Below are 12,969 nucleotides of genomic sequence, written 5' to 3'. Positions count from 1 at the left end.
TATTTAGGTACATCCAACGATCCATGGTACCATCTATAATGTGGTAATCACCAACCCCAGCCATCGACATACAGCCTTACACCATGAGCGACGCTCCCCCGTGTTTCACAGTTGGTGTTAAATTTTCTTTTTGAAACTCTGTATTCGGTTTCCTCCAAACTTTTTTGCTAGGTGTATCAAAAACACAAAATTTAGACTCGTCGGTGAATATAACACGTTTCCAAAAATCTTCTGTTTTTGAAACGTAGTTTTTGGCCAAGTCTAATCTCTTTTACCTATTTGTAGCAGTAATTAATGGTCTCTTACGACTAATATGGCTCTTCAAATTGGCTCTATGGAGTACCCGTCGAATTGTGTCACGACTTACAGTTTTGCCTAAGGGAGACAGAATTTTTTCCTGTATTTCAGGTGTTGAAATGTGGGGATCCTGCTTAACAGTTCTAAGTATTCGACTTTCATCGCGATTCGTCAGCAGTTTCGATCTTCCTTGTCGGGGCTTATTTACAATTGTTCTGTCTTCCTTAAACTTTTTTAATATATGCTGTACTGTAGACCGTGGTATATCCACTAATTTTGAAATTTCCCTTTCAGATTTTCCTTCTTTCCAAAATTTTACAATATATTCTCGTTGAGAAAGTGATGTTTCACGTCTCTTACAATTCATTATTATTATGACTACGATATTTTCTTTCTGGATGTCTGAGATCAACTGTTGCCGATTGCAGAAGTTTAACAAAACATAGTCGATCACAAAACATTCAGTTGTTTTAAAGTTTAGTTCGTTACCAAGCGTCATATTCAGTATAAATATTCGTGGACGAACACTTTTGCGTTCGAGTTTCCCGCCACATTATAATACATCGTTTAATTTTTCATTATGTATAACAGTTATGAATCCCGCAAAATGTCATCTTATTTTGTATAAATTAAGTTTCATTTCTGCATTTTCTTTTCAAATTTCATCTGCATATTTTCCTACTTTTACCTACAGATACACTGAGTGCGGTAGGTGGACGAACACTTATGCGGCCGACTGTAATTCTTAAACTCACCGCTTTATATCGTAGGGGGCATATCAAAAACTCTGATTTTTTACACGATCGGTATTTCAGAACGTTGGACATAAAAATACATTAGGTGCGAGATCTATTCTGTACCTCGTCTGGGGTTCTAGCACTACAGATGAGATATATAGTACATCACTCATTCAATGTATTTTTTATCACACGACCACTGGGTCCTAGGACCCCGTTACCATCATTCTACACTATTGATTAAGACTGGTATTATATCACTGCGCAACTAGTGGGAGGAATTGAAATCAAGAACATTTGGCATTTGTTATTTTAAATAATGTAGGAGACAAAATTTTGAAAATTATGATGAATCAGAATGGATTCAGTCACACACATTCGCGTTTTGGGATCAAAGGGTGTATTGACAGCACAGTAACAATGTACACACGACCAATATCGATAGTTTTGCGCGATGCAGTTCTTAAAATGACCGTTCTTAAAGATAGAGTGCGCTTCAAACCAATAGTTTTGGACGATGTCGGTATTTCAGATCGTGTGACAAAAAGTACTATGTAATGATTGGTCTACCCTATATCTCGTCTGCGTTAGGACCACAGACGATATAAGGATAGACCTTGCATCTTATGAGACTTTTTGTCCGGGACTTTGGGGCCGTGAGGACCCTTACCATTTTCGTGTCGCTACCAACGTTATCGATTCAGTATAGAATAAGATTACAACATTAGTAGTAGTTGGAATAGGAATTTAACGTAACTATGAAATTACAAATAATAAAGTAACGTAATTATGTATTAGTAAATGATTCATCACATACGCGTGTTCTACTGCTATCAGAAGATTGTGAACAATTCTACACACGCAATCCAATATATGTATGTATTTTTATATGCAAATTTAATAAAAGAGGATTTTTCACATCTGTCGATTTTACCATCTTTGATGGTTGGATTCTTTGTAATTCCTAAACTTACCGCTTTATATCGCAGAGGGCATAACAAAAACTCTGATTTTTTACACGATCGGTATTTCCGAACTTTGGACACAAAAATACATTAAGTGCAAGATCTATCCTGTCCTCGTTCGTGGTTAGGTCCCCGTGGTCGTGTGACAAAAAAATACATTGGATGAATGGTCTACTCTATATCTTGTCTGTGACTATACCTCGTCTGTGCCTACGTATGAAGAATTGTCGGTAACATAAAATAACTAAAAACGTACAATTGCATTATAAAAAATATACAGTCGATCAAAAAATCTTATACAAAAGAAATTTTTATCTTGTGCAAATACTCAAATTCTGAATTACATTATTTTATTGTAAAAATTGTATAATTGATATTGTATAATTGAATTCAATAAGGATAATATATATACAAAAGATTTACGTAGTAGTAAGCTAAAATATTTGTTAGAAACATGTTGTACAAATAAGAAATACGTATTGTCGAACTGTTCCTTATTGAATTGGATTTTATATAACGTAAAATACAATGCAGTCTAATGTTATGTAATTTAAACAAATCTCTTATTCACGTCGTATTCATGTCAATGTAAGTTGATTGAAAATATTATTGATTCACGGTAAATTACAGCGTGTATTACTAATTACACGGTGCCCGCGTATATTTTTAAAACAGCCATCGGCTGGAATGAAACGAGACATTGAAATAATCGATTGTACCCACTCGATTATCGAGTACGTGCCGTTCAAAATATCGATACCGATTGATGAGTAAGTGCTGATAATACACCGCTAGTAGACCGCTAAATTGTTGAGGTTGATTTTGTGTGATTCGGTGGGCGAAACATCCCTTTGCGTGGTTGACGCGTAATTACGATTCTGGTTTTGTCGAGAGAATGAATGACGGTGAAATCTAAGTATCATCGTCGGCACATGTGCCATAATGTCACCGAACGATTCGGTCGAGGAGAATTTCAAGATACATTTTTCTACCTTACTCGAAAGACAGTGACCCACCCTAACAGAATTCAGTTTAATCAGGCGAAATCATCGAACAATGGAAAACCATACGCAGGATAATACGATCAACATGAACGGAAGTGGTAGGTTCGACGCGATAGCATATTCACGAAATATTTTTCTTCGTTCTGTATTAATGACAATTACCATCGTTCATTTTTTTACTCAATTTTAACGAGACTATGACTCAGTCTTTTTGAATAGTAACTTCTTATCAGGCATAATTATCGTTAATTATTCTGATGTTTGAAAATTTTACCAACAAAGTGTTTGTTACAATTTAGAGGATCTACAGGATAAAATAAATAGATTGGAGTCAGAGAGAATCAAGATGCGAGAGGAATTTGATATTCAGAGAGCCAAGATGAAGGAATTATTTCTCCAGAAAGAAGGTGAATTTAATTGGTGTTATTAAACATAAGAAAAGTGAAAGAAACAAGTTTGATATAATTGTAAAGATATTTGATTACTGATAAAATTTAATTGCAGAAGAGTTGAAGAGAAGGTTACAAGATAATATCTGTTTACAAAAGGAAAATACAAAGCTGAAGAATGAATTAGATGAAGCAAAAAGCCAATTGGTTGTTGCTGATTTAAAAATTCAAAATGATATACTTACCGAAAAAAGGAAGGCACAGGAAGAAATAGCATCTTTGCAAAGGGTTATACACGAGACAGTGGAAGAATCTTCATGTTCACGCAAACAATTAGATGCAGAAGTAGCTAAATTAAAGATGATTCTATCTAAGTTACAAGAAGAGAATGCATTGTTAAAATCACAATTACCTCGAGATCCACCTATGGATGGTCCACAGATATCCCTATCCACAGTAACAAAAACAATAGCCCGAAAAGTAGTTTCACAACTAGGTGCAGATGCGTTATCTTTAGCTCCTGACAATCTTGAAGAAAGCATGAGGAAGGTAAAAAGATATGTACGTAAGCATAAAAATATATGATTTTTGAACTTTTCTGCAATGAGTTTGTAGAGTGGCACCACATTTCAGAAAGTGTTCATAAATCATTTAAAACATCATCACAAGGTGTTTATTTTATTGCTTGTTTTTTTTTCTTTATCAATTTCACGTAGGTGTGCAAATATTAGAAAATGTTGCTTTATAGGCACAGGAAGATGCAGAAGTTTTGCGCTCGCTAGTAGTGCCGCTTGAGGAAGAGATTAAAGCCTTAAAAGAAAAGCTTAGAGCAACAGACGATGAGTTACAGAAATGTAAAGAAGGACAGTTGCAGAAAAAGCAGCAAGAAGCGGGTTCCTCTGAACCGGCATGTGATATGTGTTTAAATTACGAAGCACAATTAGTTAAGATACAAGCGACCGCTAAAGATTTAGAGAAGCAGCTGTTAGATTCTGATCATATGCTACAAGTGCAGAAGGAGGATTTAGCCAAGGAGGTGGAATTTCGGAAGGAAATGGAAGAAAAATGGAACGAGAAGAAAGAGGAGCATAAAATCAAAGTAGCAGAGCTCACTGCTACCTCGCAAATGTTGCAACAGACTTTAACTGAAGTAAAAAAGACTTTCGAACTAGTTCAGAGGAATGTCAAAGATGAACTGGTGAAATTAACGCGAGGCCGAGAAGAAGTACAAAGACATCTTATCGCGTAAGAAAATTTTTAATAACGTACTCACTTTCATTTCGTTGTCGTTTCCAATTTTCGACGTAAATAAAAAAGTAACATCTTTTGGTGCGACAATTCTGACAAAATTTCATTGAAAATCTAGTTGAATCTTTGCAGACTGCAAAAGGAAAATGAGAATCTTGTTGGTAAACATAGTAAGCATTCCCAGCAGCTACAGAGTGAGAGTATTAATATGCCAAATAATGTAGAGGAATTGCACGTTAGCCTTTTAAAAATGCGTGAAGATTTGATCACCGCAAAAGTGGCGCAAGAAGTTGCGCAAGAAAAGGAAGAAACATTACGGTATGAAGTGACCCTGCTCCATGAGCAAATGGAACAGGATAGCAGAGTGAAGGAACAAGAAATATTGGTATTAAATAATGAAATTAGTGGGTTAAGGTAACACCGTTCAATTTCTTAATATCCTGATTTTCTGACAATTATCAAGTTCATGTAATTTTAGTAATAATATTTTATAGAACACAATTGGATAAGTATATACGAGATCATCGATCTCTAGCCGAGAGGGAGGAGAAGCTCGAACGTTTAGAAAAACAATTGGATGCCGTTATGAAAGATAATAAAGAAGCTGAATTAAAGATAGCAGAATTACGACAACGAGTAACTAGTCTTCAACAGGAGTTAGACACTAGTGAAGCGGTTCAAAAAGATTTCGTTAGGTTGTCGCAATCATTGCAGGTAAACTGGGCAATAAAAATTATCTCGGTAGATAAAACTATATCGCATTTATTTACACTACCGTTAATTGCAGGTACAATTAGAAAGAATTAGGCAAGCTGGTAGCGAAGTAAGATGGCAACATGAAGAGGACATAGAGGAATGTCCTAGTTGTCATACTGGTTTTACGGTTACAAAGAAGAAGGTATAATATTGAATATTTGTAAATATAAATTACTTGTGTTTATAGGCGTTGTATGTTGATAGCAAGTGTCATTGATACAGGTACATTGCCGTCATTGTGGCCATATATTTTGTCAGTCTTGCCTTTCACACGTTGTGAAAAGTGGACCGAAACAAAGACCATCCAGAGTCTGTGATGTTTGCCATACGCTGTTGGTGCAAGATACAGCACCGTATTTTAGCCAAGAACCACCACACACACCTGACTAAAATATTCTAAAATGAAAAGCAGTCCAACAAGATGTGCAATATCGATTCAATGATTCAATGTGTCAATGAGTTGTTTTATAATATTACAGAGCAAACTTACTGATGCAACTGAATTCAACTTGAGAAATTCTATTTTACAATTTTCAGGAAGATGTAGAGTCGCTATTAGTAACGAGAAGGGGGCTAGATACGATTCCTATTACCTGACAACTGGAGTGATAAAGTAAATATCGTGTAAATAAAAATTATGTACTACTTAATGTTTATTGTAATTTAAAAGATTAAAGCTTTTGAATGTATGTGAGTTATTCGAAAATTTGTGAATATTTATCTACTATCTTGTTATATACATCATTAAAAATAAGACTCATAGAATTAAGTATGTTACAAATTTCATTCTTTATTTCGAATTGTTTACTTTAATTGCCTATATTCATACCACTAAAAAAAAGAACGAAAAAAAAACATTGCATCATTTCTTAGTTTATTTTTAAAGCGCAAGTCTGTACATCCTCTTGTTATAAGATAAAGTTCTTTTTTTAATTTAATATTGTATTCCAAAAAATTTTTCTACCTTAGTTCTTTATTACAATGTTTATATAGGAACAAAATATTCGATAAAAAGTAATAGTACATCGCATATCACATATTTGATTTCACAGGATTTGTGAATAAAAAATATAATTGGAGTTTATAAAAATAATTGCGTCAAATATAGTCGTCGTCTGATAAATCATGCAGTGTATGGGAATATTTCTTTTCTTAAACTTGGAATTTTGAGCGCGAGACTTTTTCTAATTTTTAATATTTCGTAAATCATCAACTAAAAAGTACATAAATCTCTTGATGACAAATATGTTTTTGAATAATCAAAACGCGTCCTAAATGCTGCTGACAAATCGATCGCAACGCAAAAACGTTCAGCTCTAAAAATTCTTGATTTTCTGCTTAAACTAACTGTAAAATATAATTAATACATACAAAATGGTGAGGTACAAAGTACAAACATGAAGAGGTTCATGTGACTATGTTTGAATAATCTTAACGATATTGCCAGGAATATATGATTTACAATAGTCCTAGTCATTTAGAGTGTAACTCGTCATTTCATTCATACTTTGGCCCGAGTTACTTCAACTCAAAATTAGAATCAATATAAGAGTCGATCGGCGAAAGTCAATAATTATTAACATTCGATAATAAATTTACAGATATATTACATAGAAAAGAACGTCTTAATTACATTTCTGATTGGTTGCGGCCGTCCCTTAGGATCGATCGGTGGCTCTTCAGATTCCACGTGTTTATCTCTAAGCATTTTCCAGTTGCTCAATATACTTTCGTACTCCAAAATTTTTTCATACTCATTCAGTTTCATATAAACATACAAAAGTCCGTGATAATCGTACTCTAAGCCACTATAGCTTTTACCGAACAATTTTAAACCTGACACACGATAAAATTGAATTAAAACGAACGACGATGTATTTAATAGATTTATTATAATATACGATATACTTACTGATCTTGATACTCCTGTGATAAAGCTTTTCGGCGTCTCTGTACCGGTTCATGTGATAATTATACAACGAGGCTAAATGTCCTATACTCAGGCCAACTTCGTGATCGTGTGGTCCTAATAGTTCCTCTTTTATACGTATAGCTTTTAGATGCATTGCCTCAGCTTCCTAAAATGAACGATAAAGATATAACGGTGATATCGTATGTTCAATAGGTATATTTACGTGCAATATGTACCTTACATTTCCTCATACTTTGATACACGCGCCCCAAGTTTCCATAATGTTTTGCTGTTTGCACGTTTATCTCGCCGAATGCCTCTCTCGCCGATTGCAAAGCGGATAAATGAAGGCATTCAGCCTTGAACAGTAGATTTTGTTTGGACAACGGTGTCGACGTGCTATCTAACGCTATTTCTTCGAGAATTAATGCATTTATTCGTTTTGCGCTCGCTAACAACAAATGATCCGCATGTAAAAGGTTTAACATTATGGCTATTGCTCTCTGTATGTGAACACTGTTCATTTAAAGTGAAATAAAATTGTATGACTTTTCGATATTTCAAAAAGCAATAAATCATGAAATTACTTACCTTGCTTCTGGGAATTCACCGGATCTGTATTCGTATACGTAAAGAGCATAAGCTAAATCTTCGTGTGCCAGTGCAACGTGTAAATTCATTCTACCGAATATTTTTATTTTAATAGCTAATGCCTCCTGTGAGAAATATTGCAGTACAAATAAATAAACAACGAAAGTATAAAACAATGAAAAGAGATATATACAAACCTTATAAAGATTTACACTGTTAATAATATTATCAAAGTTTAACCAATAAAATCCATAGTCTGTCAGAACATTACTGTACACTGGATGATTTGTTCCGAATACTTCTCTGGCATGATGCACAGCTTCTCTGATCAACAGACCAGCTCTTTGAAATTCACGCTTTAATATACACGATTTTGCCGCCTGTCTTAGAACATCAATAATAACGCGCGCGGATAATGTATGATTCAATTCTTTTAGTGCTTTTATACTCCACCTGAAAAAAATTATACAATCAATAAAATTGATAAATGATCAAATTCATAAGAGTAAAATGCAGTATATTACCTATAAGCCTCATCATATTCACTCTTCATATAGAAAAGTATACTAAATTCAGTGTATGTGGCAGCACAATTGTAATACTTATAGCCTGCCTCTTTGATTTGTGTTAATAGGTCTACAGCAAGCTGATATGTTTCTGCTGCTTGTGAAAATACACAATAGGCTGCTTGTACATGTAACAATCTAAATATTTGAGTAATTATTGTAAATTCATATAAGTCCATTTATTAACATTATGCATATAGAACACATCTTACTTGCGGTAACATTCTAAAGTTCTACACCAATTGTCATTATGTGCAAGACATAATTCTTTGCAAGCTAACAACACCTGTTCACTTTTAGCATACCAACCACCATCACTAAAAAATCCACCAATTCTTAGACCTAGATTTATCACTTTCTCTGGATTATCTACATCTTCCCTAGCTTGAAGACAATAACTCATAGCCAACTCTTCCACAATTTGTATTCCATGATCTATGAGAGCCTTGAAAATTAATTAAAAACAAACAAATGCACAACATAAAAAATATAAAAGCTACTTTTAATTCCTCTTAATATGAAAAAAATGATTACCTGACAAATTTGTAATAGGCCTGTACGGCGACTGGTGACTGTCAGCATCTTGGAGAAGATCTCTAAATTGCTGAAATCAATTCCCAGTCGACATAATCTTTTTTCTTTGTACAACTGAAAAGAGAAACATCAACGAATTACTTTGTGCAATAAATTATTTCTACTTTGTTGCACTCCCGTTTGAATATATAACATCTCTTTATTAATAAAAATCATAACAATGAAAATTTTATGAAGAAATTTTTTTTTGCGCTTGTCAAAATGAACTTTCGCGTGACTCATGCACGGGGGCAATATCCAATGCGAATTAATCGCAAAAACTGATAGGAAAAAATTACTACAGTGTCACAAAGAAACACATATCAACGAAATGTTGTTCACGCTTAACGAATCATGTCATTGCTCTACGAATCATGTTGTATCGTAAATATACATATAAATGCGAAAGCAAGGAATCAGCGTACAGGTTAAACATATGACATATCGTATATGTTGTCTGTTGTTGTTGAATCATCCAAATTTATTTCTTGACATTTTATATTAACGCAAGCTAAATCCGTCATAACAGTGTGTTATGATTGTTGGAAACGTGTGTTGATGGAACGCGGAACATCGTTTCATGTATATCGATGCGTCGAATAAAGATTTCGAAAGGAATGAATAATCAATTCGATCTGTATGATCATTCTGGTGAATGATAAGGAAAAAATTCATGCTGGAGTTAGAAAAAAAATATACATTAGTGGTGACGGTGATCAACGGAAGGACAAGATGTTTTGACGTTTACCTGATGATAAATATCGAACAGCATTTCATTCGGCAGATCGGTGAGATACCTCCTCATGAAGCGAAACTTGTTCGCTATCGCCGATGCACTTAATTGGTACAGAGTTTTTGGGGAAAACACCGGCGGTTTGCGTGTTTCGGCCATTTTCCTAGAGGCGTTCGATAATCACGAACGCGCACACAGCCGCAATAATTGCTGTCACGTCTTCGTGCGCATATGCTGCTGCGATGCTCCGCCATCCAACCACCAGTGGCAACCCCCACTTTTAGAAACGACGGTAAAAGTAAATGTCTAGCGCGCCAGATACACGAACCGCGAATTTTTCTTTTCCATTACACTTGTTGCTACAATGATTTCATGGGTCTCCTCTCGAATGATCTCGTCGAGCAGAAATCGATATCGCATGGAATGAACTTGAAATGGTGAAAGTAACATCTATTGTATTCTAGAACAATTTGGTTACTGTATAGACGAGATATCAAAGTTCTGCAACAGTGTTACAAATTAATTTTTTATTTCTACAGTAATAGTTAGTTAATATTAAAGAAATTCAAGATTTGATTTTTTCAAAAAAAAAGTAGGCATTTTTTGATTTTCGAAAAAATTACGTAATTTAAGGGGTCTACTGAAAAATTTGTAAAATTCCAATGTTGCTTACTTGAGCGAATTTTACGGCAAATGAGAAAAACTAATCGTTTTGGCAGATTTAATAGTTTTAATCAAAAATGCGATAGTGAATAGTGTGCGTGAGAAAAAAAAGACAGTCGATACTGTTACGATCGTGGAGGCCGATTAATGGCGCCAGCATTGGGCCATGCCTTCTTTGATCCGGGCTCCTTTTTCCCAAAATATAAGCAGCGGTGGAAACATTTAAGGTGATTCGACGTCACCTGTGATCCTTGGCGCGATACAAAGTGGCGGAAAAAGCGGTAATCTGTGTGCGCAAGTGAAAGGAAATTGGTACGCGTACATGCACCGATTGTGAAAGTTTTGAATATCAAATCGTGTTTTTGAGATCGCATTACAAATCATTGGACGACTGTCCTCATGGTGAACGAGCAAACCAGCGATTTTAACATTTCAGCTTTCTGCAACTTTATCTTTTTAAATTGCATTCACATATTGGGAAATAATGTAATTATAACCTCTCATTCCATCGAACATTTTTATGTCTGATTCTATTCCAGTCAATACTAATTACACGGTCATCGCGTGCAAATCTATCAATAAAGATGTTTCTATGCACGTGTTATCAGACACGCGACTCACTAAATTGCTCTTATACGCAAGTGCACGTATAGATATTTCGATCTATCAAACTAAGAAAGCTTTGAAATATTATGAGTTAAAGGAGGATTGATCTTTTATTTATTTTATCTTAGAAGTACATTAGATGCTGTACAAGGCACAAGGATGAAGAAGGAAACGTCTGAGGAGGATAAAAGATCTGAAACAACAATGCAGGACACGGTTGAGGTACCAAATACCTCGTCGGATGAAGTTCATGACGATCGAGCACGTGCTTCCGGTCGGGAAGAGTTTACGTGTTCCTTGTATATCTCGCGTGCCATCGGACCGCAAGGTCAAGTGCAAGGAATACAAGGTGGCAAATTGCCTGTTTCTTTATTTAGCCAGTTCCCCGCTTGCATAAGCGATCTCGTTTACATCTTCTCGAGATATATGTACAGTCAGTGCAAGAAATATGCGAGATCCCAAAATTAGTCGGACGTCAAAATAAACCTGTTTTATGTTACGACCTCGCTATATTCTCTTCACTGACTATACACCCAAAAACTCGCGCGCTTTTCCTTCCGTCTATCTTTCTCCCGACAAGACAGCGAGAATTAAGCAACTGGTATTGGATTGCATCACCGTCTCGGTTAGGAAAGTTTCTTCTTCCTCATACTTAAGAAATGTTGCTGTTTTGACAACAGAGGCATTCTCACGCGTGTCTAGTAGATTTTTAATCGAGGGAGAGAGAGAGAGAGAGAGAAAGAGAGAGAGAGAGGTCAAGAGGACGTGTAAAATGAATAAGTGGTGACAGGTGGCGAGTTGCTGCGTTCGAACCTAGAAGAGGTGATCCGCACGTCTAATCCTTTGGCTGCTTGGCACGTGTCTGAAACTCTTTGCGGTCTGATTGCGGCGTTTACGCGCGAAGCTGATGCGGAGAAACTATTGCAGTGCGGCGATTTGGCGCGAGTTTTCGAAGGACCCGTCCAAGTATCTATGTTTGCTAACCTAATTGTCCTATCACTCTATGCTGTCTAGTACGCAGTTATGATGGATATTCCTATAGGAAACCTAGTAAAAAAAATCTGGAAACACTGAATATACGACCTACACTGCTGCATATATCTATACGGGGGAATATGGGGATTATGTTTGAATGTCAACAGTAATATTTCAGTCGATACTGTATCTTATTTACATAAGTATCGATTTTGATCTTAAGTGTCAACGTATGTATACTAATTCATTTCGCTATCGATTTTCAACTCGAGAAGTGATTAAATATTCACTCGAAATGACTGTAAATTGCGTACAGCATCATTGCCCGTATAATCGTTGCTTCACATCGCAATCGGCCGCTTTCCTCGTCGCTTTCTCTTATGCAAGAAAGTGAGATAATCGTAGGCTTACACAACTTGGCACGCTAAATTTCCAGGCTGTGTGGGAAACACGGCCAGAAATTTTGTTTTCTTTCGAAATTAATCGAAGTGTTAATTTCAATGTTAATGATGCAATCAGGTGGCGCGATTCTCGGCGAAGGACTCTCGTTATAGACAGGCGGTTCTTTTGCGTGACGTACCCTGGGCCATTCCCCTGCAGGACATCAACTCCGCTCTGATGAAACAGGGAATCGCGACAGGAAGCATGGAACGTTGGCGGCAATATGTGCGCGTCGAGGTAACTGTTAATTAGCTGCCAACGTATGGCTGATGAAAACAAATAAAATAACCAGAAAAGGAGACGATAAGCAGGTTTTCGTTGGAAGCCTCGTAATCTTAATTGTACCAGATAATTTTTTTTCATATTTTTTTTTCAAATATAGTAAAAGAACTCATACTTAACATTTCACGGTCGATATTTCATGGACATTTTTACTGACCAAAATGTACTTATTTTAGGTGCTAGATGCTGGACATTACGAACTACTGTTACGTCAGGGCCTAGATTTTTTTG

General features: G+C 35.7%; 3 protein-coding genes across 4 annotated transcripts in view; 2 read left to right on the top strand and 1 right to left on the bottom strand.

The window, feature by feature from the left end:
- Positions 1–2,807: 2,807 nt before the first annotated feature.
- LOC108574904 (rab GTPase-binding effector protein 1) lies at positions 2,808–5,964 on the top strand. 2 transcript variants are annotated; one of them, XM_017937569.1, is made up of 8 exons: positions 2,808–3,101; positions 3,303–3,410; positions 3,508–3,941; positions 4,141–4,637; positions 4,773–5,054; positions 5,135–5,354; positions 5,428–5,538; positions 5,619–5,964. In XM_017937569.1, exons 1-8 carry the CDS (start codon positions 3,056–3,058, stop codon positions 5,784–5,786), a joined length of 1,866 nt encoding a protein of 621 aa, XP_017793058.1. In that variant the 5' UTR covers positions 2,808–3,055; the 3' UTR covers positions 5,787–5,964. The 2 variants fall into 2 exon arrangements, with proteins under 2 accessions (XP_017793058.1, XP_017793057.1); XM_017937568.1 differs by having other exon boundaries at positions 3,508–3,953.
- Positions 5,965–6,499: 535 nt separating this feature from the next.
- Positions 6,500–9,930, bottom strand: LOC108574918 (amyloid protein-binding protein 2). The gene is made up of 9 exons (XM_017937586.1): positions 9,787–9,930; positions 9,000–9,113; positions 8,678–8,910; positions 8,424–8,603; positions 8,097–8,352; positions 7,900–8,024; positions 7,545–7,824; positions 7,309–7,474; positions 6,500–7,232 (listed from the first exon to the last, which is right to left on the bottom strand). Exons 1-9 carry the CDS (start codon positions 9,928–9,930, stop codon positions 7,003–7,005), a joined length of 1,728 nt encoding a protein of 575 aa, XP_017793075.1. The 3' UTR covers positions 6,500–7,002.
- A 1,269-nt stretch (positions 9,931–11,199) lies between these two features.
- Positions 11,200–12,969, top strand: part of LOC108574820 — a 2,664-nt gene continuing 894 nt past the window's right edge. Inside the window, exons 1-4 of the mRNA XM_017937466.1 lie at positions 11,200–11,389; positions 11,831–12,006; positions 12,535–12,693; positions 12,915–12,969. Coding sequence (XP_017792955.1) covers positions 11,200–11,389; positions 11,831–12,006; positions 12,535–12,693; positions 12,915–12,969 — 580 coding nt within the window. The remainder of the gene's footprint in view (positions 11,390–11,830; positions 12,007–12,534; positions 12,694–12,914) is intronic.

This window comes from Habropoda laboriosa, unplaced genomic scaffold, assembly GCF_001263275.1.
Source record: "Habropoda laboriosa isolate 0110345459 unplaced genomic scaffold, ASM126327v1 scaffold210, whole genome shotgun sequence".
Lineage (NCBI taxonomy): Eukaryota > Metazoa > Arthropoda > Insecta > Hymenoptera > Apidae > Habropoda > Habropoda laboriosa.
This window is presented reverse-complemented; position numbering and strand designations above follow the sequence as displayed.

Coding starts and splice junctions, on each gene's coding strand:
- LOC108574904 (XM_017937568.1), top strand. CDS start 3,056: ATGGAAAACCATACGCAGGATAATACGATCAACATGAACGGAAGTG. Junction 3,954..4,140: donor TGAGGAAGGTAAAAAGATAT/GTACGTAAGCAT, acceptor GTTGCTTTATAG/GCACAGGAAGATGCAGAAGT. Junction 4,638..4,772: donor GTACAAAGACATCTTATCGC/GTAAGAAAATTT, acceptor GAATCTTTGCAG/ACTGCAAAAGGAAAATGAGA.
- LOC108574918 (XM_017937586.1), bottom strand. CDS start 9,930: ATGGCCGAAACACGCAAACCGCCGGTGTTTTCCCCAAAAACTCTGTAC. Junction 7,475..7,544: donor AAAGTATGAGGAAATGTAAG/GTACATATTGCA, acceptor CGTTCATTTTAG/GAAGCTGAGGCAATGCATCT. Junction 7,233..7,308: donor TCACAGGAGTATCAAGATCA/GTAAGTATATCG, acceptor ATCGTGTGTCAG/GTTTAAAATTGTTCGGTAAA.